General features: G+C 45.6%; 1 protein-coding gene across 2 annotated transcripts in view; it reads right to left on the bottom strand.

The window, feature by feature from the left end:
• The window catches only part of LOC112265114 (latent-transforming growth factor beta-binding protein 4), a 74,689-nt gene that overhangs the window by 7,235 nt on the left and 46,254 nt on the right, over positions 1-21,200 (bottom strand). Inside the window, exons 9-29 of one of the 2 annotated variants that reach the window (XM_024442161.2) lie at positions 20,832-20,894; positions 17,892-18,014; positions 14,815-14,991; positions 10,514-10,933; positions 9,440-9,556; positions 6,328-6,456; positions 5,894-6,019; positions 5,302-5,421; positions 5,015-5,134; positions 4,812-4,931; positions 4,559-4,678; positions 4,158-4,397; positions 3,915-4,034; positions 3,659-3,778; positions 3,451-3,570; positions 2,241-2,366; positions 2,004-2,129; positions 1,517-1,645; positions 1,279-1,404; positions 542-667; positions 238-381 (exon numbers count right to left, since the gene is read on the bottom strand). In XM_024442161.2, the coding sequence (XP_024297929.1) occupies positions 238-381; positions 542-667; positions 1,279-1,404; positions 1,517-1,645; positions 2,004-2,129; positions 2,241-2,366; positions 3,451-3,570; positions 3,659-3,778; positions 3,915-4,034; positions 4,158-4,397; positions 4,559-4,678; positions 4,812-4,931; positions 5,015-5,134; positions 5,302-5,421; positions 5,894-6,019; positions 6,328-6,456; positions 9,440-9,556; positions 10,514-10,933; positions 14,815-14,991; positions 17,892-18,014; positions 20,832-20,894 (3,012 nt within the window). The remainder of the gene's footprint in view (positions 1-237; positions 382-541; positions 668-1,278; positions 1,405-1,516; positions 1,646-2,003; positions 2,130-2,240; positions 2,367-3,450; positions 3,571-3,658; positions 3,779-3,914; positions 4,035-4,157; positions 4,398-4,558; positions 4,679-4,811; positions 4,932-5,014; positions 5,135-5,301; positions 5,422-5,893; positions 6,020-6,327; positions 6,457-9,439; positions 9,557-10,513; positions 10,934-14,814; positions 14,992-17,891; positions 18,015-20,831; positions 20,895-21,200) is intronic. The other variant, XM_024442162.2, reaches the window with a different exon arrangement.

Below are 21,200 nucleotides of genomic sequence, written 5' to 3'. Positions count from 1 at the left end.
ACCACCAAGACAGTACAGCGTTCCCTCATGAACAACAGGGGGCAGCAACGCCAAGGTGTTTGAATGGGCACTTGTTGCACAAACTGATGTTAAATGCCAATAAAACTGTGATGGCATTTGAAGCAGGGAAAGTGTTATTCCCATCAGGGAGTAGAAATGTATATTTTCGTACGGTAAAAAACAAGCGTATCTAGATAATCCTCGAAAAGCACAACAGTGTTGGACAGTGTACAGTACCTGGTCGGGGCGTGCTGAGGCACTGTCCTGAGCGCGTATCAAACTCTTCCCCCTCTCCTGGACACTCACACATGAAGGAGCCATCCACATTCTCACAGCGCGCCGTGCCACACACGCCCTGCATCGTCTCACACTCGTTTTCATCTAGAGAGAGATCGAGAGAAAGAGAGAGAGAGAGAAATATAGGGCGAAGACGTATAACCATGTAGACTAAATCAAGCAAAGACAATGACAGATGATAGGACAGCAGAATGGCAACGTTTGTACACTTATCAGAGACTCGTGCATCTGTGTTGAGACGTACCCACACATCCCTTCCCATCGCTGGTGGCTGTGTAGCCCTGGTCACACATGCACTGGTATGTTCCAATTAGGTTCTGGCAGAACGCATGCTCCCCGCATACGGTCTCATTGGCACACTCGTTGATATCTGTGAGCGAGAAGAAGAAACAGAAGTAGAGAGAGAGATGACATCCCTCCTATGTGAATCAGAAATATGGTCTCTAGCATGGTCACTGTCTTCATTACAGTTAGGACAAACTTGACTCAATTATTTAAAGGTATAAAGCAACAGCTTGGTGAAAACAACACAATGAGATACATCCCTAGATCTTTTTCATAATGTGTGTGTCGGTCTGTGTGTGTGTCGTAGATGCATATCTGGGCAAGGAAAGGCGAACGGCAGTCTTGTGACCGAGCATCTGCGCGGCGAAAGCCTCCAACCCAGACACATCAATCAATCAAACACAGCTGCCATGACGACCAACCCCTTACGGCCCGCCCTCAGCCTGGATCCCACATCTGTGTGCAACCTGCCAACCATTCCTACACAAACTATCATGGCTAAACTGTATGACAGTATAGCGAGGACGGCATTCAATCTCTACTGACTGAGTTCCTCTGGTCCTCTCAGTAGCATAATAAATCAAGTGGATTCAGAAATAAGAGAAATAAGAAATAATCAAACAAATACATTCTTATATGTGGACCAGACTTAGTGAAGGATGAAGTCGATGAGGATGATGAAGAGATGGAACTGACCAACGCACTCTCCGGTGCGGGTGACCCGGTAGCCCGGCTCACAGGAGGTGATACAGCGGTAGGAGCCAACGGTGTTCTCACAACGTTGTGACCGACACACTGCTCCCTCTGAGCACTCATCTACATCTGGGGGAGAGAGAGAGGGGGGATAACACACACACACACACTTCAGCATCCCCATAGGCTCGAAAGCTGTGCGTGTTACATAAAGGGACACGTAGTTGAGGTGTTGAGTTACCCAGACAGGCTGTCTTCTCTGGGTTGGTGGTGAATCCCACTTGGCACTGGCACTGGTAGGAGCCCTCTGTGTTGACACAGCGGCCATCCTGGCACGCCCCCGGGCCTGACCTGGCACACTCATCCACATCTGGACCCGCAATGACAACACGGCATTACATCACCACAGGCAACCCCGCTGTGCCTACCGCCAAGCTAAGCAATCCTTTATCATGACGTTGTGCCCATGTCGTTTCATTTGATGTCATTCACTGTGTGAGAGGCTATGAGCAATATCATCTGTGTAAAGTAGCCGATAACTGATTATAATTACGAGTGATTACCAGTATAGCCCTGCCAAGAGTTGTCAAAGTTAATGGGCAGTTTAAATTGCAGAGTAAACAACCATGTCGTGTCTATGTCATGAGTAGAGACATCTCCATTCTGCAGGTTTAAGAGTAGCCTACAGCAATGCCCGTGGTGTGTGCGAGATGGCGTAGAGGCCTCACCCAGGCAGGAGCCGCCGTCGCTGCTGGTGGTGTATCCCTGGGAGCACACGCAGCGGTAGGAGCCCTCTGTGTTCACACACTCTCCCCTGGGGAAGCAGTACTCCCCCTCTAGACACTCGTTGACATCTGTGAAGAGGCAAGACAAACAGCGTGACACAGAAAAGAGGCAGCGACCCGCAGCGTGGTATATACACATCATCACAGCACGTCACCGACATCACCGTCGTCGGTACTGACCTCGACACTGGCGTCCGAGGCCAGCGGTTCTGTAGCCTGGCTGACAGTCACAGCGGTAGGAGCCGTCCGTGTTCACGCACAGCCTCGCTGCACCACAGGTGTCAGGGCTCTGGCATTCATCCACATCTGAGGATGGGAGAGAGGGGGGGGGGGTGCTCATTGGTACTGGCACGCACACACACCACTGCTTCATGTATAGGTCTTTCTGTCCCCCCTAAAAAGGGGTTAAACAGCATTCAAGTGGTTTCTCTTAAATCAACACAGCACCAATTGATTCTGTCCCTTATGGATATAACCTTTTGACAGTGAGACCTTGCCAACGAGACATCCATCCATTCCCAAGTGTTACATCCATACCTAAGGTGTTTCTGATTTACACGCTATCCCCTTTGAAGTCTAAACATCTGTTGCAGACTCTACTGGTTCACGTCGACCCAGTCCAACAGACGTCTATTGAATACCTCTGAGTGATTCTCATATCACAGCAGAAACGGTACATTCATATGCATTTTTAATGTGGTCCCGTTTTTAATTTTAAATTTTAGGTAGAGGCAATGCACTCTGGTGGGATGGAGCACAGTGTCCTGAAATGATACTAAAGCTGATGATTTGTGTGTCCCACGGGACAAAAAAACTGCTTGGAAGTGAGTAAGAGGAGTAACCGAAGCCAGCAAGGGTGAAGTGAGGAGAGAAGACGAGAGGAATGCAGAGGAGAGTGCTGACTGCAGTGTGGAACTGGGCCTAGAGGGCCAACGGGTGGCCAACCCCCTTTGCTCACTCATTACCTACTGTCGGATGATGAAAAATTGCCCGGTCACATTTGCTCTGTGCAGTTTATATAAACAGCTGTTGAAACAGCTCGATTCTGCAGCAAACTTTACCATGGTGACTGTCTTAGTCAAGCTGCGTCACCGATAACGCCAACAGTGTTAGTGACGTGATTGTCTGATTCCACGAAGCAGTATGAATGGAACGCAATCTCAAGTGGAAGGCGTGTGTGACGTGTTTCCTTATTAGGCAGAAATCTGCCGCCGTTTACAAATCACCTCCTCCCCTTGGCTGTAAAAGAGCCACGGCCTTCCCTCCCAGAAACAAATGCAGCAGGCAAGTGTGAGAGCAGCAAAACACAGTGAAAAAAACCCACGTCGACTACATGGACAGAATGCCTCGATTTGACTTGACATACTGCCTAACAGGCAGCTAGTCTTACCTGTGCATAACCCATCTCGCATGCCGTGGCCCGCTTTGCAGGCGATACACTTGTAGGAGCCTTCAGAATTCACACACCGTTGCCCAGGACACTGTGAGGCGTCTTCACATTCATCCAGGTCTAAAATGAAGCAGGTGGAGGTCACACATCTAGCAGAGTGATATGGAGCACGAGTCATCATGTAAAAGTCAGACACATGCAGCCTCACCAATACAGATGCTGCCCTGCGGTTTGAACCCGGTGCGACAAACACACCGGTAGCTACCCGGAGTGTTTTCACAGCGACCGTTGGCACATAGGTTGGAGGTCTGGCGACACTCATCAATATCTGCGTGAAGGTGTTAACATCAGTATTGATACAATTATCAATATGGAATACACATGTGTGTGTTTGTCTCTCTGTGTGTGTGTGTGTGTGTGTGTGTGTGTGTGTGTGTGTGTGTGTGGTTGAGAAGGTTGTTCACCTGTACACTGTCCGTTTCCAGCCTCAAAGCCTGGGCTACAGGCCACACATATGAAGGAGCCCTCAGAGTTGATACACTCCCGACCAGGACACTGCAGAGCGTTCTCACACTCGTCAACATCTGAAACAACAATAACAAAAAATAACAAAATATATTTTTTTTAAAGACCTACGCTTACGGCTTATTGTGTAAGTGATCGGATCTACATGATTGAGTGTTGACAAAGGCCATGTTGTGTCCTACCTGTGCAGTGTCTGTTGACCAGCTCAAAGCCGGGCTTGCAGGACACACACTTGTATGAGCCCAGGGAGTTGACACACTCCTGGCCAGGGCACTGGGACGGGTCTGCACATTCATCCACGTCTGTACAGGTATCACCGTGTAGTCTGTAGCCAGTGAGACACGCACAGCTGTAGCTACCCTGGGTGTTCTCGCAGTGACCGGTGGTGCATGGGCTGGGGGTCTGACGACACTCATCTATATCTGTAGGAATGGAGAGGAGATTGCTGAAAAAGGTAATTGCCCATTTCAAATACACTCTAAATGGATGTACTAATGGATGGATGGATGGATGGATGAATAAAATAAAAAAATCACAGGCACACAGGTATACCTCAGAACACACAGAGGCAATGGGATTTTACCTGAGCAATGTCCATTGATCATTCTGAAGCCTGGCTTGCAGGACACACAGTTGTAAGAACCCTGAGAGTTGACACAGGCCTGACCAGGACACCTCAAAGGGTCCTCACACTCATCCACATCTGAAACAGATAAGAGCCAGAACATGAATAGACGGGCAGATTTTTATTTTCCGAAGATCGAAAGTTAATTTCGCTGACATGTTCAAAAAGAGGGAATGTAGGTAAATACACTGGGTGGAGTCGTCGCTGGTACCTGTGCAGGTCTTGCCTTGTAGTTTGTATCCTGTGTGGCAAACACACCTGTAGCTCCCAGGAGTGTTCTCACAATGACCATTGGTGCAAAGGCTGGGGGTCTGATGGCACTCGTCAACGTCTACAACAGGGGGCGACACAGACCGTTAGTGAAAGGTTATTATTTGGTGTTGTGTATGACTGCTTCAGGACAAGGGGTGTTACCTGAGCATTGTTCGTTGAGCAGGCCAAAGCCTGGCGGGCAAGACACACACTTGTATGATCCTGGAGAGTTGGCACAGGCCTGAACAGGACACCTCAAGGGGTCCTCACACTCATCCACATCTGGGGAAAGGGAGAACGATAGACTGGAAGTTTAATATGTCCAACTGACCAATAGTATAATTTCACAAACATCACACAATCGTTGGTGAGTGAAGATGGCAACATATACAGGACAGTACCTTCAGTAGTGAAATAATGTTGAATAGATGCAGAGATAGCTTCTTTACCTTTACATGCGTTTCCCTCTAGCGTGTACCCAGTGCGGCAGACACATTTGAAGCTACCAGGGCTATTCTCACAGCGGCCGTTGTTACAGGGGTTCGTAACCTGACGACAGTCATCAATATCTGTGCCACCCAAAACATGTTTGTCCGTTACTCAAAGACTTGACAGTTAACAGTTGTCTATTTTCCTCTAGAAGGACTACTGTACAGCTATCACAATCGACATACCATTCCTTATAACAATCCCAGTCATGAACATAATACTTATTGACTGCAGATGTTGAGGACGCGTCCCCTCAAACCTTGACACTTTGTCTGTTGGAAGTTGGCTCTGAAGCCCGCAGAACACACACACCTGTAGCCGCCTGGCTACACGAGGGACTCTCAGAGAACACTGACCAGAGTACCAGACCCCATTTCCTAACCCTTGACCTCCAAGTCAGGGGGATGCCAGAAGGTCTCTCTCTATACCTAACAATACAGAGTAGCTGTTGTCTGAATAAACGTCCAGCGCACAGCTGCCGTGGCCAGCGACTGTGTGTGTGTGTGTGTGTGTGTGTGTGTGAGTGGTGTGTACAGTGGGGCGGGGCTGTACCTATACAGCTGGTGCCCCGGGGTCCCGGCTGGTATCCAGAGGGGCAGCTGCACCTGTAGCCCCCGTCTGTGTTCTGGCAGCGGCCGCTGCCGCAGGGCGGGAGAGACGCCCTGCACTCGTCTATGTCTGAAAGGAAGGGGGAGTGAGTGGGGTTAGAGAGGTCAAGAGGAGCCTGACCAACCCTACAGGTTGTAATCCAGCAGCCCCTCAGGGGAGGGGATTGCAGTGAGATGCTTGTGGTACTGTAACCAGCCTGAAACGGACTCATCCATAATGACTAGCACATGTTCAATGACCGCACACTATAAATACAGCTGAGGCCCAGTGCAGCATCAGGAATAGCCAACATTGGGATGTGTATGTGTGTTTGATGCTTCCCAATAGTAGGTAAATAGTTCAACGAGCAACAGTGCCCTAAACAAAACGACATTCACCTTGACACTGATTCTGCTGAGCATTGAGTTGGTATCCCTCGTTACAGATGCAGGTATGTCTCCCTCCGGGCTGGTTCACACAACGGCCCTGTCCACACACCTGGGGCATGGTCTCACACACACCCCGCACTGGATGCCCAATCAGATGCACGTAGACACACACACACACACACACACACACACACACAGTTAGCTTGTCTGTCACTGTTTCAAAAACGACTCCAAAGTGTGATCTTAGTTGTCATCTCATCCGCCTGAGGTTGTGAGAGGGAAGAGGGGATGACACAGCCACAGCAAATGGTGTGAGGAGCTTCTGATTTCATCTGGCTGCCTGATCTCTGTTTACATTGGAGAGCTGAACAACGAAGCTCTGACAAACACTCATCCCATTCCACACTCTTTGGAAAAAAAGGGTTCCAAAAGGGTTCTTCGGCTGTCCCCATATGAGAACCCTTTTTAGTTCCCTCTATGGAAAGGGTTCTACATGGAACTCAAAAGAGTTTTACCCAGAACCAAAAAAAGGTCCTTTAAAAAGTTATCTTATGGGGACAACCCTTTAAAGTTCGAAATGGCACTTATTTCTTTCTAAGAGCGCAGCTCACATATTTCTCAGGGACCATTATGAGGATTTATAGTCTCAGAACTCAGTTGTTATGGGGCAGATTCAAGGCTGTGGGCATAACAGTGTTCAATTCCAGGTTACAGCACAAAACGGGCACCTCTCTCACAAGACAAATAGTTAGCAGCTCTTTGACGGCCCCTTCCTAGAGATTCAAACCTGCCAACATGTGATAAACTAACAGTCCGGTGGTGAGCAGTTGGCTAACATCAGGCAAACATTTTGCGGCACAAACAGAGCATTGTACCCATTAGTTTACTGCTTATCTCTTGAGCCAGAGTTCCTGTGTGAGGGTACTCCCTCTTTGAATCTCTCTTTGTATTGCAAAGAAGTGCATTAAAGAATGTAAAACGCTTTTTATCGACTGAGGTTTTGAAGTTGAGGTGTGTGTGTGTCAAATCAAATCCAAATCAAATTTGTATTGGTCACATACAATTGGTTAGCAGATGATACTGCGAGCGTAGTGAAATGCTTGTGCTTCTAGTTCCGACAGGGCAGCAATATCTAACATGTACTCTAACAATTACACAACAACTACCTAATACACACAAATCTAAGTAAAGGAATAAGAATATTTACATATAAATATATGGATGAGCAATGACAGAGCAGCATAGACAAGATGCAATAGATGTTATAAAATACAGTATATACATATGAGATGACTACCACCATGTAGCACTCACTTCCGTCATCATGAAGTGCTTTGAGAGACTAGTCAAGGACCATATCACCTCCACCCTACCTGACACCCTAGACCCACTCCAATTTGCTTACCGCCCAAATAGGTCCACAGACGATGCAATCTCAACCACACTGCACACTGCCCTAACCCATCTGGACAAGAGGAATACCTATGTGAGAATGCTGTTCATCGACTACAGCTCAGCATTCAACACCATAGTACCCTCCAAACTCGTCATCAAGCTCGAGACCCTGAGTCTCGACCCCGCCCTGTGCAACTGGGTACTGGACTTCCTGACGGGCCGCCCCAGGTGGTGAGGGTAGGCAACAACATCTCCTCCCCGCTGATCCTCAACACTGGGGCCCCACAAGGGTACGTTCTGAGCCCTCTCCTGTACTCCCTGTTCACCCCCTGTTCACCCACGCCTCCAACTCAATCATCAAGTTTGCGGACGACACAACAGTGGTAGGCTTGATTACCAATAACGACGAGACGGCCTACAGGGAGGAGGTGAGGGCCCTCGGAGTGTGGTGTCAGGAAAATAACCTCACACTCAACGTCAACAAAACTAAGGAGATGATTGTGGACTTCAGGAAACAGCAGAGGGAACACCCCCCTATCCACATCGATGGAACAGTAGTGGAGAGGGTAGCAAGTTTTAAGTTCCTCGGCATACACATCACAGACAAACTGAATTGGTCCATTCACACAGACAGCATTGTGAAGAAGGCGCAGCAGCGCCTCTTCAACCTCAGGAGGCTGAAGAAATTCGGCTTGTCACCAAAAGCACTCACAAACTTCTACATATGCACAATCGAGAGCATCCTGGCGGGCTGTATCACCGCCTGGTACGGCAACTGCTCCGCCCTCAACCGTAAGGCTCTCCAGAGGGTAGTGAGGTCTGCACAACGCATCACCGGGGGCAAACTACCTGCCCTCCAGGACACCTACATCACCCGATGTTACAGGAAGGCCATAAAGATCATCAAGGACATCAACCACCCGAGCCACTGCCTGTTCACCCCGCTATCATCCAGAAGGCGAGGTCAGTACAGGTGCATCAAAGCTGGGACTGAGAGACTGAAAAACAGCTTCTATCTCAAGGCCATCAGACTGTTAAACAGCCACCACTAACATTGAGTGGCCATTTCAGTTTGTCCGTAATATGTACGCTGAGGAACTTAAAACTTTCCACCTTCTCCAAAGCTGTCCCATCAATGTGGATAGGGGGGTGTTCCCTCTGCTGTCTCCTGAAATCCACGATCATCTCCTTTGTTTTGTTGACGTTGAAGTGGAGGTGTGTGTGAGCATGCGTGTGTGGGACAGCGTCGGCTAAGTACTCTAGTGGAGCCAGAAAAGGCCAGAGCCAGAAACACATCTGATGTCTTTGAAGGTGTATAAAACCGCCAGTAAAAATCGACGCTACCAGAGAATTCAACTCCATCTACCCATGATTCTTAAGCACTCATTATTCTGTTCCATTCTAAATGTGAACTCATGCTTTCAAGTGCTGTCACATAAAATGAGAGCAGAACAGACACAGGAAGACCAGTTGTCGACTTCAATGGAGAACTTTGGAGTCTGTACTGTGGAGTGAGAAAAGCTCAAACTATATGCTTCTTTGTTCTTGAGTCAGGTGTGGAGTACCATAGTTAAGAGTTCTAACAGGGAATGACATGGAGTTGGCAGTGTGAGAGGCCAGAAAGTTGAACCAGCGTTTATCTGCAGTTGACCTAGTCTTGGAGCCATTACTGTATCAAGAAAAAACACTTTGTGGCTGTGGTGTTGTGGTGTACGATTTACGGTACCTGGCCTGGGGATGGGTGGGCGGGGCGTGACCAGAGGTGGGAGGGGCTGGGCAGGTCTCACTGGAGATACTGGCCGTCGGTCAACTGGAAGCCATTGGGTCTGAGTGAGGGGCCGAGCTGGAGAAACCAAAACCGGACCTAAACATTTACTGAGAATGTCTAGACACATTAGAGCTTCCACTTGTTGAGAAAAGGCAGCTTGATAAGAATGGTTTTTCTCACAGCCTTCTGGACACAAACATCAAACTTTAAACGTTCTAATTCTGTCTCAATAGTTGATGTTGCTATGTGGAAATGACAAGAGTATATGAAGGGTTTGATTCCAAACCGCAATTTTTTTCTATGTGTATGAATTATGTCAGTGCTCATACTTTAAAAACATTTACTTTAAATGTGCTTTAGAATGTTTGTTTTTTTGGTTGCAAAATGCAAAATATCCGTATCGTTTCATACCAAAATGTGCTATATCCAGAGACGTGTTTAGAGAGTTAGATCCAGCGACGAGGAAACAATAATAGACTACAGGCTTCAAACATACGGAGGCCGCAAACAGCGCGCCTTGCAAATGAATCGAACGTCTTTCCTTGATTTATCCGAATGAAAAAAACCTGTAAAACCACCATACAATTGTTCCAAAAGTTGCTTAACATGTCCAAAAAGAAAACTCACATAGTACACACGACACTGTTCACCCTCTGAATACAAATGGACTATGATATTTGCACAATTTAGTTGAAACAAATAGATCATTTGTATATTTATTTATTTACGTATCAATACTTTATTACATGCAACTGTTTAAAACCCAATCTGGACACTTTGTCTATTGACGTTCTGTTGGTTGGGGCGGATATATAGCGCTTTGCCACAAAGCATGATCATTTGTCTCTCGAAAATAAAATGACCTTACAATGTATATATTTCTATATACTCTTTCATAAGATGTGGTTTTAATGAATGGCATTTTACAAACATTTCTGAATATTGATATATTGCGTTCTGGAATGAAACTCTTCATAATCACTGTACATTGAGGAATCTCCTTGAGGTTGCTAGGGGCTACTGTCTACTCACCGGTCACCACCCGGGTGGGTCCTGCTGTAACAGAGCTGGCTGGAATATGTGGTCTGCCCTGGGAGGACAGGGAGCCTCCACTGCTCCACTGCTCCACTGATGGCTGCTGGGGTCTGGTCTGAAGCGTGAGAGCGCCACCACCTGGCTGTTGGGGTCTGGTCGGAGTGGTGAGCAGAGTAGTGATACCTGGTTGTTGAGGCCTGGTTTGGGGAGTGAGAGAGCCTGAAGATTGTTGGTGACTATTTTGGGGAGTCTGTGCACCACCTCTGGCTGGTTGTTGTGGCCTGGTCTGTCCCGTGCTCTGGGATATGACAGGGGGACCTCCAGTCCCGTGCTGCTCCAGCAACCTCTGGTTGAACTGGATGACAGAGGCAGAGTAGTGGTAGCCAGGCCCTGCTGGGCAGATCTCCTTGAAAGCAACTTTCAGGAGCAAACAGAGAACGCCACAAGCAGGATTGAATTAGTTAGTATGTTTCATACCCATACATATACACACACACACACACACACACACACACACATTTTATATAGGAAAAAAAGAAACGTCCCTTTTCAGGACCCTGTCTTTCAAAGACAATTCGTAAGAATCCAAATAACTTCACAGATCTTCCTTGTAAAGGGTTTAAACACTGTTTCCCATGCTTTTTCAATTAACCATAAACAATTAATGAACATGCACCTGTGGAACGGTCACTAAGACACTAACAGCTTACAGACAGTCGACAATTAAGGTCACAGTTATGAAAACTTAGGACACTAAAGAGGCCTTTCTACTGACTCTGAAAAACACCAAAAGAAAGATGCCCAGCATGCTGCAAGGAGGCATGAGGACTGCAGATGTGTCCAGGGCAATAAATTGCAATGTCCGTACTGTGAGACGCCGAAGACAGTGCTACAGGGAGACAGGACGGACAGCTGATCGTCCTCGCAGTGGCAGACCACGTGTAACAACATCTGCACTGGATCAGTACATCCAAACATCACACCTGCGAGACAGGTGCAGGATGGCAACAACAACGGCTTGAGTTACACCAGAAACTCACAATCCCTCCATAAGTGCTCAGACTGTCCCCAATAGGCTGAGAGAGGCTGGACTGAGGGCTTGTAGGCCTGTTGTAAGGTAGGTCCTCACCAGACATCACCAGAAACAACATTGCCTATGGGCACAAACCTACCGTCGCTGGACCAGACAGGACTGGCAAAAAGTGCTCTTCACTGACGAGTTGCGGTTTTCTCTCACCAGGGGTGATGGTCAGATTCGCGTTTATCATCGATGGAATGAGCGTTACACTGAGGCCTGTACTCTGGAGCCGGATCGATTTGGGGGTGGAGGGTCCTTCATGGTCTGGGGCGGTGTGTCACAGCATCATCGGACTGAGCTTGTTGTCATTGCAGGCAATCTCAACGCTGTGCGTTACAGGAAAGACATCCTCCTCCCTCATGTGGTACCCTTCCTGCAGGCTCATCCTGACATGACCCTCCAGCATGGCAATGCCACCAGCCATACTGCTCCTTCTGTGTGTGATTTCCTGCAAGACTTGAATGTCAGTGCTCTGCCATGGCCAGCGAAGAGCCCGGATCTCAATCCCATTGAGCACGTCTGGGACCTGCTGGATCGGAGGGTGAGGGCTAAGGCCATTCCCCCCCAGAAATGTCCGGGAACTTGCAGGTACCTTGGTGGAAGAGTGGGGTAACATCTCACAGCAAGAACTGGCAAATCTGGTGCAGTCCATGAGGAGGAGATGCACTGCAGTTCTTTTTGCACCTGGTGGCCACACCAGAAACTGACTGCTACTTTTGATTTTGACCCATATACACTACCGTTCAAAAGTTTGGGGTCACTTAAACATTTCCTTGTTTTTGAAAGAAAAGCACATTTTTTGTCCATTAAAATAACATAAAATTGATCAGAAACACAGTGTAGACATTGTTAATATTGTAAATGACTATTGTAGCTATTGTCTGCCATTTGCAGATTTCAGAGGCCCATTATCAGCAACCATCACTCCTGTTGTTCCAATGGCACGTTGTGTTAGCTAATCCAAGTTTATCATTTTAAAAGGCCAATTGATCATTAGAAAACCCTTTTGCAATTATGTTAGCACAGCTGAAAACTGTTCTAATTAAAGAAGCAATAAAACTGGCCTTCTTTACACTAGTTGAGTATCTGGAGCATCAGCATTTGTGGGTTCGATTACAGGCTCAAAATGGCCAGAAACAAAGAACTTTCTTCTGAAACTCGTCAGTCTTGTCTTGTTCTGAGAAATGAAGGCTATTCTATGCGAGGAATTGCAAAGAAACTGAAGATCCTGTACAACGCTGTGTACGACTCCCTTCACAGAACAGCACTAACTGTCTCTAACCAGAATAGAAAGAGGAGTGGGAGGACCTAGTGCACAACTGAGCGAGAGGAGAAGTACATTAGTGTCTAGTTTGAGAAACCGACGCCTCACAAGTCCTCAACTGGAAGCTTCATTAAATAGTACCCGTAAAACACCAGTCTCAACGTCAACAGTGAAGAGGAGACTCCGGAATGCTGGCCTTCAAGGCAGAGTTGCAAAGAAAAAGCCACATCCCAGACTGGCCAATAAAAATAAAATATTAAGATGGGCAAAAAAACACAGACACTGGACAGAGAAAACCAGTCAGTATCTGGTGTGACCACCATTTGCCTCATACAGTGTGACACATCTCCTTTGCATAGAACTGTGGCCTGTGGAATGTTGTCCCACTCCTCTTCAATGGCTGTGTGAAATTGCTGTATATTGGAACACGCTGTCGTACACAACAATCCAGAGCATACCAATCATGCTCAATGGGTGACATGTCTGGTGAGTATGCAGGTCATGGAAGAACTGGGACATTTTCAGCTTCCAGCAACATGGGGCCGTGTATTATCATGCTGAAACATGAGGTGATGACAGCAGATGAATGGCACGACAATGGGCCTCAGGATCTCATCACGGTATCTCTCTGTATTTAAATTGCCATCGATAAAATGCAATTGTGTTTGTCATCCGTAGCTTATGCTTGCCCATACCATAACCCCACCGCCACCATGGGGCACTCTGTTCACAACGTTGACATCAGAAAACCGCTCGCCCACATGACACCATACACGTGGTCTGCAGTTGTGAGGCCTGTTGGACGTACTGACAAATTCCCTCGATCAACGTTGGAGGCGGCTTATGGTAAAGAAATGAACATTATATTATCTGGCAACACCTCTAGTGCACATTCCTGCAGTCAGCATACCAATTACACATCCCCTCAAAACTTGAGACATCTGTTGCATTGTGTTGTGTGAACTGCACATTTTAGAGAGGCCTTTTATAGCCCCCAAACACAAGGTGCACCTGTGTAATGATCATGCTATTTAATCAGCTTCTTGATATATCATACTGATAGGTGAGAATTGTCTGTTAATTGAATGATTAGAATATTCCGCCCTGAAACATATAATTGTATGGAATTGATTAGAATGTATGAAATCATAATCAATAAATGTGTAGTCCTAGTCAGAATTAGGGTAAAACAATATGTCTTTATGGTATTTTAAACACAGACTGTCTGAGCTTGGTGCCGACCTGACTAGCGATTTGGGAGAGAACAGGGAGTACGTCTCAAGGACAAAGTCACTATCTCTGTCGGCTGGGAAGTGAGACAGACAGTGTGTGCTTAGCAGGACATGTGTGTGCGTATGTTTGTGTGTACGTGTGTACGTATGTTTGTGTGTATGTGTGTGCGTATGTTTGTGTGTACGTGTGTATGTATGTGACTACGTGTGTGCGTATGTTTGTGTGTATGTGTGTGCGTATGTTTGTGTGTATGTGTGGGCGTGAGAAGCCAGTATAAAATTTATTGATTTGTATTCTTGACTTCAGAACGTTCCCGTGAATAAACATTTAACTGTGGTAGACTGGGCCTCTGTCTGTTTTCATTCGACCAGGATCTTACAAATTCTGGTTTGCAGACTGAGAGTAATATAATTCAATTGAGTGATGTACCTGGAGAACACAATTCTCCTATCACACACCTGTCAGGTAGATGGATTATCTTGGCAAAGGAGAGAACAGGTATGTAAACACATTTGTGCACAACATTTGAGAGAAATAAGCTTTTTGTGAGTATGGACATTTTCTGGCATGGGACGAACACTTTACATGTTGCGTTTGTATTTTTTGATCAATCTACATACTGTGACATAAGGCAGATGTTAACACTGGTCATTAGCTGCATTCTGATTATCCAATGCCGGTCCAGTATGATCTGGAGATTTGAATCAGAATAGGGACGCTCACCTGATCCAAAGTAAGGACACCTCTCACAGTTCTCGCCCCAGGCCTTGCCCACGCGGCTGCAGCAGCAGATCTGCTTGGTGATGTTCCTGAGGATGGGCACGGAGCAGCTACCACGGCCAGAGCCAGAGTTCAGGATACGATAGCACTGGTCCTTATCCTCCGAGATCACCCTATGGGCTGCAAGGAGGAAGACAGGGTGAGGACATGCCAATGGGAGAATGGTAGAGAGAAGATAGCGTTTATTATAGCCATACAGAAACAGCTTCATTTCCAAAAAGGCCTCAAGCAAAAGAATACACAAAACCCAACATGCAGGCTCAACACATGCTGATTGTTGATTGGCAATTTGTCTTGAAATATAACGATGGTGTACTCTTCGTCTATGCTTTTTGTGTCACAATTCTCTGGTGCTTGATCTTAGCTTAGAAAGCAGTAGGCATTCTGTTGCTTTAGTCGGGTTAAGAAACGCAGAACTATTCAACTGAAGACAGACAATGAGTTGCAGAAGTAACTGAAGTCAGAAGAAAATAAGAAATGTCGGAAATAAATCGCTGTTAAACCATCGATCCAGAGTGCAAGAAAACAGAAAAGCTCAAAGCATTCCCATGAACGGTTTGGCAACACATTATTTAAAGATGACCGCTCAGAGTCAACGACGCACACAAAACAGACAGCTTCCAGCAGTTAGAGCCAGGAGTTGGGGCGGACTGGATAGAGAGAGCCCACAGACAAGCAGATCCAAACTGCGTCAGATCCAAAGGCAACACACAGGGGTCACAGGGCCAACCAGCATTTCAGAAGCACTGACCATCGTAAAATGCGGGTTAGAATAAGCAGGCCAAGTGTCACAGAACTTCAGGCGCTGTAATGTCATGTTTATGATGTGCGTATAAATGTGTAATGTATGTTTTATGTATGACATAATACAGCACAGTTAATGTAAAGTATTACTGAATATTGTTCAATCTAAAAGCGTGTGTAATTTGAACTCATTTTTGGGATGAATAAAGATAATGGAAATATTTATTGCATGAGGTAGTCTACTATCCTACAGAGTGTTTCCACTATATTCATTTAGCTGCTAAATAGTTTCCGCCACTCCAAAAGATTGAAAATGATTTTCGGAACGACAACATTTTCAGTGTAAACTTAAAAAGTATGTAGAAATGATAATGGAGCTATATATAGTACCAGTCCAAAGTTTTTTTTGTTATTTTTAATATTTTCTACATCGTAGAATAATAGTGAAGACATCAAAACTATGAAATAACACATATGGAATCATGCAGTAACCAAAAAAGTGTTAAACAAATCAAAATATATTTGATATTTTTGTGATTCTTGCAAGTAGCCACCCTTTGCCTTGATGACAGCTTTGAACACTCTTGGCATTCTCTCAACCGGCTTCATGAGGTAGTCACCTGGAATGCATTTCAATTAACAGGTGCGTCTTGTTAAAATTTCCTTCTTAATGCGTTTGAGCCAATCAGTTGTGTTATGACAAGGAAGGGTTGGTATACAGAAGATAGCCCTATCTGGTAAAAGACCAAGTCCATAATATGTCAAGAACAGCTCAAATAAGCAAAGAGAAATTACAGTCTATCATTACTTTAAGTCAGGAAGGTCAGTCAATCCAGAATATTTCAAGAACTTTAAAAAAGTTTCTTCAAGTGCGGTCGCAAAATCCATGAAGCGCTATGGTGAAACTGGCTCTCATGAGGACCGCCAGAGGAAAGGAAGACCCACAGTTTCCTCTGCTGCAGAGGATAAGTTCATTCGTTACCAGCCTCAGAAATTGCAGCCCAAATAAATGCTTCACAGAGTTCAAGTAACAGACACATCTCAACATCAACTGTTCAGAGGAGACTGCGTGAGTCAGGCCTTCATGGTCAAATTGCTGCAAAGAAACCACTACTAAAGGTCACCAATTAGAAGAAGAAGAGACTTGCTTGGGCCAAGAAACACGAGCAATGGACATTAGACTGGTGGAAATCTGTCCTTTGATCTGATGAGTCCAAATTTGAGATTTTTGGTTCCAACCGTCTCGTCTTTGTGAGACGCAGAGTAGGTGAACGGATGATCTCTGCATGTGTGGTTCCCACCGTGAAGCATGAAGGAGGAGGTGTGGTGGTGCTTTGCTGGTGACACTGTCTGTGATTTATTTAGAATTCAGGGCACACTTAACCAGCATGGCTACCACAGCATTCTGCAGTGATACGCCATCCCATCTGCTTTGCACTTAGTGGGACTATCATTTGTTTTCAACAGGACAATGACCCAACACACCTCCAGGCTGTGTAAGGGCTATTTGACCAAGAAGGAGAGGGATGAGTGCTACATCAGATGACCTGGCCTCCAGAATCACAGAGTAAAGGTAAAACAGCCAACAAGTGCTCAGCATATGTGGGAACTCCTTCAAGACTGTTGGAAAAGCATTCCTCATGAAGCTGGTTGAGAGAACGCCAAGTGTGTGCAAAGCTGTCATCAAGGCAAAGGGCGGCTACTTTGAATAATCTAAAATATATTTCTTGAACACTTTTCTGGTTACTACATGATTCCATATGTGTCATTTCATAGTTTTGATGTCTTCACTATTATTCTACAATATAGAAAATAGTAAAAATAAAGAATAACTCCTGAATGAGTAGGTGTGTCCAAACGTCTGACTGGTACTGTATATATTTTTTTATAATATCATCTTTGAGAGGTAACAATCACCAAAATTAAAACTAGACGGCCGGGGAGGATCTAAAATACCCCAAAAATGTGAAGACATGGGGCCCCCATTGATTTTGTTTTAATGCTTGAGTCACTCAGATAGCATAAAACACGGCATAAGCCATGGCAAAATGTGTAGAATTGCAGGAAATTATCTTTAAAAACAGATTTTTTTTGTTTTACCTGGTCTCTTTACTCAACATGTTTTTGTATGTGAAGTTGTGTCTATAGTGTTTTGTACAGTTCACCTCCATAGCACCTCAGCCATGCGTTATTCCTGCTCATTCCAGACCCCGCGGCACAGCGAGCACAGTATTCCCTTCCTCTCCTTCAAGCGGAGCGCCCTGTAGGCTACTTACAGATACAGATCCCGTGAGAGGCGTCCAGTATGTATCCTTGCCTGCAGACACAACTGTAGCTCCCTCGAGTGTTCACACAGTTGCCGTTCTCACAGAAGCCTGGCTGCAAACACTCATTAACATCTAGGAAGGGAAACACCAGGGTCACATCCCTATTCCCTAACCCCATCCATCCATTCATAGGATCCACGGACAGGAAACTGTCATGTACCCTCTTCCTGAAGGCCGGGGCGATAATAGGGCTCCCCACTAATAATGAGAGCTGAACCTTGACTGACTGAGTGACAGACTGTGTACAGTACTTGCAGGGGAGGCCCTGGTCACAGAGGACATTCATATTCTGGGGATATTAACAGTGACTGACTTGAAACCCAATGAGGGTGGCTAGACATGACAAACATTTGTGCTTAGAGTTCATTCTCTGTGAATCAAATACATTTAGTAAAGTGTAGGTTTAGCTGAGAACTTGGAAGAACTAGCCCCAACCCTGAAATCATAGTCTTGGAAACACTAAAAAGTCTGGCGACATCCAACGGGAGTGTAAAAGAAAACCATAACATAAACATATCAGTGTTTATCCAACCCCGTCCTCATCAATATGGTAGCAGCTTTACGACAACGAGGTGTGACTCTCAGGGAGTTAGGGAGATTGAGTGAGTGATGCAACGGGGCCTGGTGTTGTCATTATATCTCATACAATCTGGCTCCATGCTTTTCCTGGAGAAATGCTTTTCCAGCAGTTAGGTTATACAACCGTCTGGCCTAACTTACACTGCCTCTGTTGGGTAATAGCAGTGAACTGAACTGTTGGGTAATAGCAGTGAACTGAACTGTTGGGTAATAGCAGTGAACTGAACTGTTGGGTAATAGCAGTGAACTGAACTGTTGGGTAATAGCAGTGAACTGAACTGTTGGGTAATAGCAGTGAACTGAACTGTTGGGTAATAGCAGTGAACTGAACTGTTGGGTAATAGCAGTGAACTGAACTGTTGGGTAATAGCAGTGAACTGAACTGTTGGGTAATAGCAGTGAACTGAACTGTTGGGTAATAGCAGTGAACTGAACTGTTGGGTAATAGCAGTGAACTGAACTGTTGGGTAATAGCAGTGAACTGAACTGTTGGGTAATAGCAGTGAACTGAACTGTTGGGTAATAGCAGTGAACTGAACTGTTGGGTAATAGCAGTGAACTGAACTGTTGGGTAATAGCAGTGAACTGAACTGTTGGGTAATAGCAGTGAACTGAACTGTTGAGTAATAGCAGTGAACTGAACTGTTGGGTAATAGCAGTGAACTGAACTGTTGAGAACAGTGAACTGAACTGTTGGGTAATAGCAGTGAACTGAACTGTTGGGTAATAGCAGTGAACTGAACTGTTGGGTAATAGCAGTGAACTGAACTGTTGGGTAATAGGAGTGAACTGAACTGTTGAGTAATAGCAGTGAACTGAACTGTTGGGTAATAGGAGTGAACTGAACTGTTGGGTAATAGGAGTGAACTGAACTGTTGGGTAATAGGAGTGAACTGAACTGTTGGGTAATAGGAGTGAACTGAACTGTTGGGTAATAGGAGTGAACTGAACTGTTGGGTAATAGGAGTGAACTGAACTCATCCCCAATTCACTGTAGACCTTCTTGCTACAAATAGACATTCAAAGGCAACGTTGCAAATATGGTTTGCATCATCACCGGTCAGCACCTAATCCATTGGAGTTACAACTGTATGTTAAATATCTCCATGTAGATGCAGGAATGAAAAAGTTCCTCCTGCCAAATAACAGTAATACGTCTATCCATTGAGGCATGTTAGTGAGGCTCCTTTATGTTACCGAAATTAACTTACAGATCAATGTGGTTTTTCACTCTCTATTTACTTCAGCTGCTAACTAATGTATAATCCCAGTAGCCCCAATCCTATTCTAAAGAATCACAGGTGATGTTTTTACAATATGCAATTAATGAACAGGTGGGTCAACTAGAACTACAGCACATGCATTTGATCATACGGATGAGTGGCATGGTGTCAAAGTGACCTGCCTTTGGGTATGTGCCCCTCTCAGATAAATAGCAGATTCACCATGAATGAGCGCAACCCCATTGGTATTTCCCATCTGAGTGCCATCCCATGTTTTTGAACGGGCCTGAATGATTCATAGCCAGCATGATAGCATTTGCTTGTTACCATCAGGGGAGATGAGTGCTCTGTTTTCTCCTATCCCTCTCATATCTTATCAGGCTTTACAGAGACGGATGAAGCGGCCCTTCCATAGCGGCAGATAATCAAGGCAGGGCTTGTGGTTTCAGAGTAGATCGCCTCAGATTATTCAGCGCTAGATCTCTGGGCCAAGTGACAAGACTGGGTTGAATGACGAGCTGCTTCAAAGAGCTTTGTGTGTGTGGGTGAGCTGAGTCTATATGGAATATGACAAGCGAAAGAGACAGCTGCTGACTTGATGAAGTGATATTGTACATTAATCCACTCGAAACATCACATGAAAATGAGAGGCGCCATATTACGAAGATGGACCATTGCAATGCTTCTCTTTTCCACACCTATTTGACCTGGTATTTGTTAAATACTGTCATATAAAACGTTTTGACATTTCAACACACATCTCTTCCGGTTAGTTCTCCTGTTTCCAGAGACAAAGAGATTAAAAGTGCCGAGATAGGATGTAAGTACACTTAGAATAAAAAGTGCTATTTAGAACCTAAAAGGGTTCTTCGGCTGTCCCCATAGGAGAACCCTTTGAAGAACCCTATTTGGTTCCAGGTAGAACCCTTTTGGTTCCAGGCAGAACCCCTTCCACAGAGGGTTCAACATGGATCCCAAAATATTTCTACCTGGAACCAAAAAGGTATGGGAACACCCGAAAAACCCTTTTGGAACCCGTTTTTCTAAGATTGTAGACGACCACCATTATTCTACAGATGGAACTCACCAACACACTGGGTGTCGTTGATCCTCTCAAATCCAGCCGGACAGCTCCCATCGACTCCATTTCCTGAAAAGGCAATTCACATAATGATGATTAAACAGCAATACTCGAGAGACCCTATGTGAGCTCTACTGATGTAAAGGGAAAGGGGATACCTAGTCATGTAGTGCCAATAGCTGTGTCTACAACCAGACTGATGGGTCAATCTTTTCTTGCCTTATGTTTCTCCTGCAGAGCCTGGATGAGATTTCAGATTATTTTAGTGCTCAATCTGTGTGTACTGTATATACAGTCCCTGATCCCACCATGGAAGACGAGCAGCATGTAGCACCAGAGAGAGAGAGCCGAGCGTATAGGAGCCATGGGATACAC

The sequence above is a fragment of the Oncorhynchus tshawytscha genome, linkage group LG13, assembly GCF_018296145.1.
Source record: "Oncorhynchus tshawytscha isolate Ot180627B linkage group LG13, Otsh_v2.0, whole genome shotgun sequence".
NCBI lineage: Eukaryota > Metazoa > Chordata > Actinopteri > Salmoniformes > Salmonidae > Oncorhynchus > Oncorhynchus tshawytscha.
The sequence above is the reverse complement of the archived record's forward strand: the minus strand, read 5'-3'. Positions and strand labels throughout refer to the sequence as shown.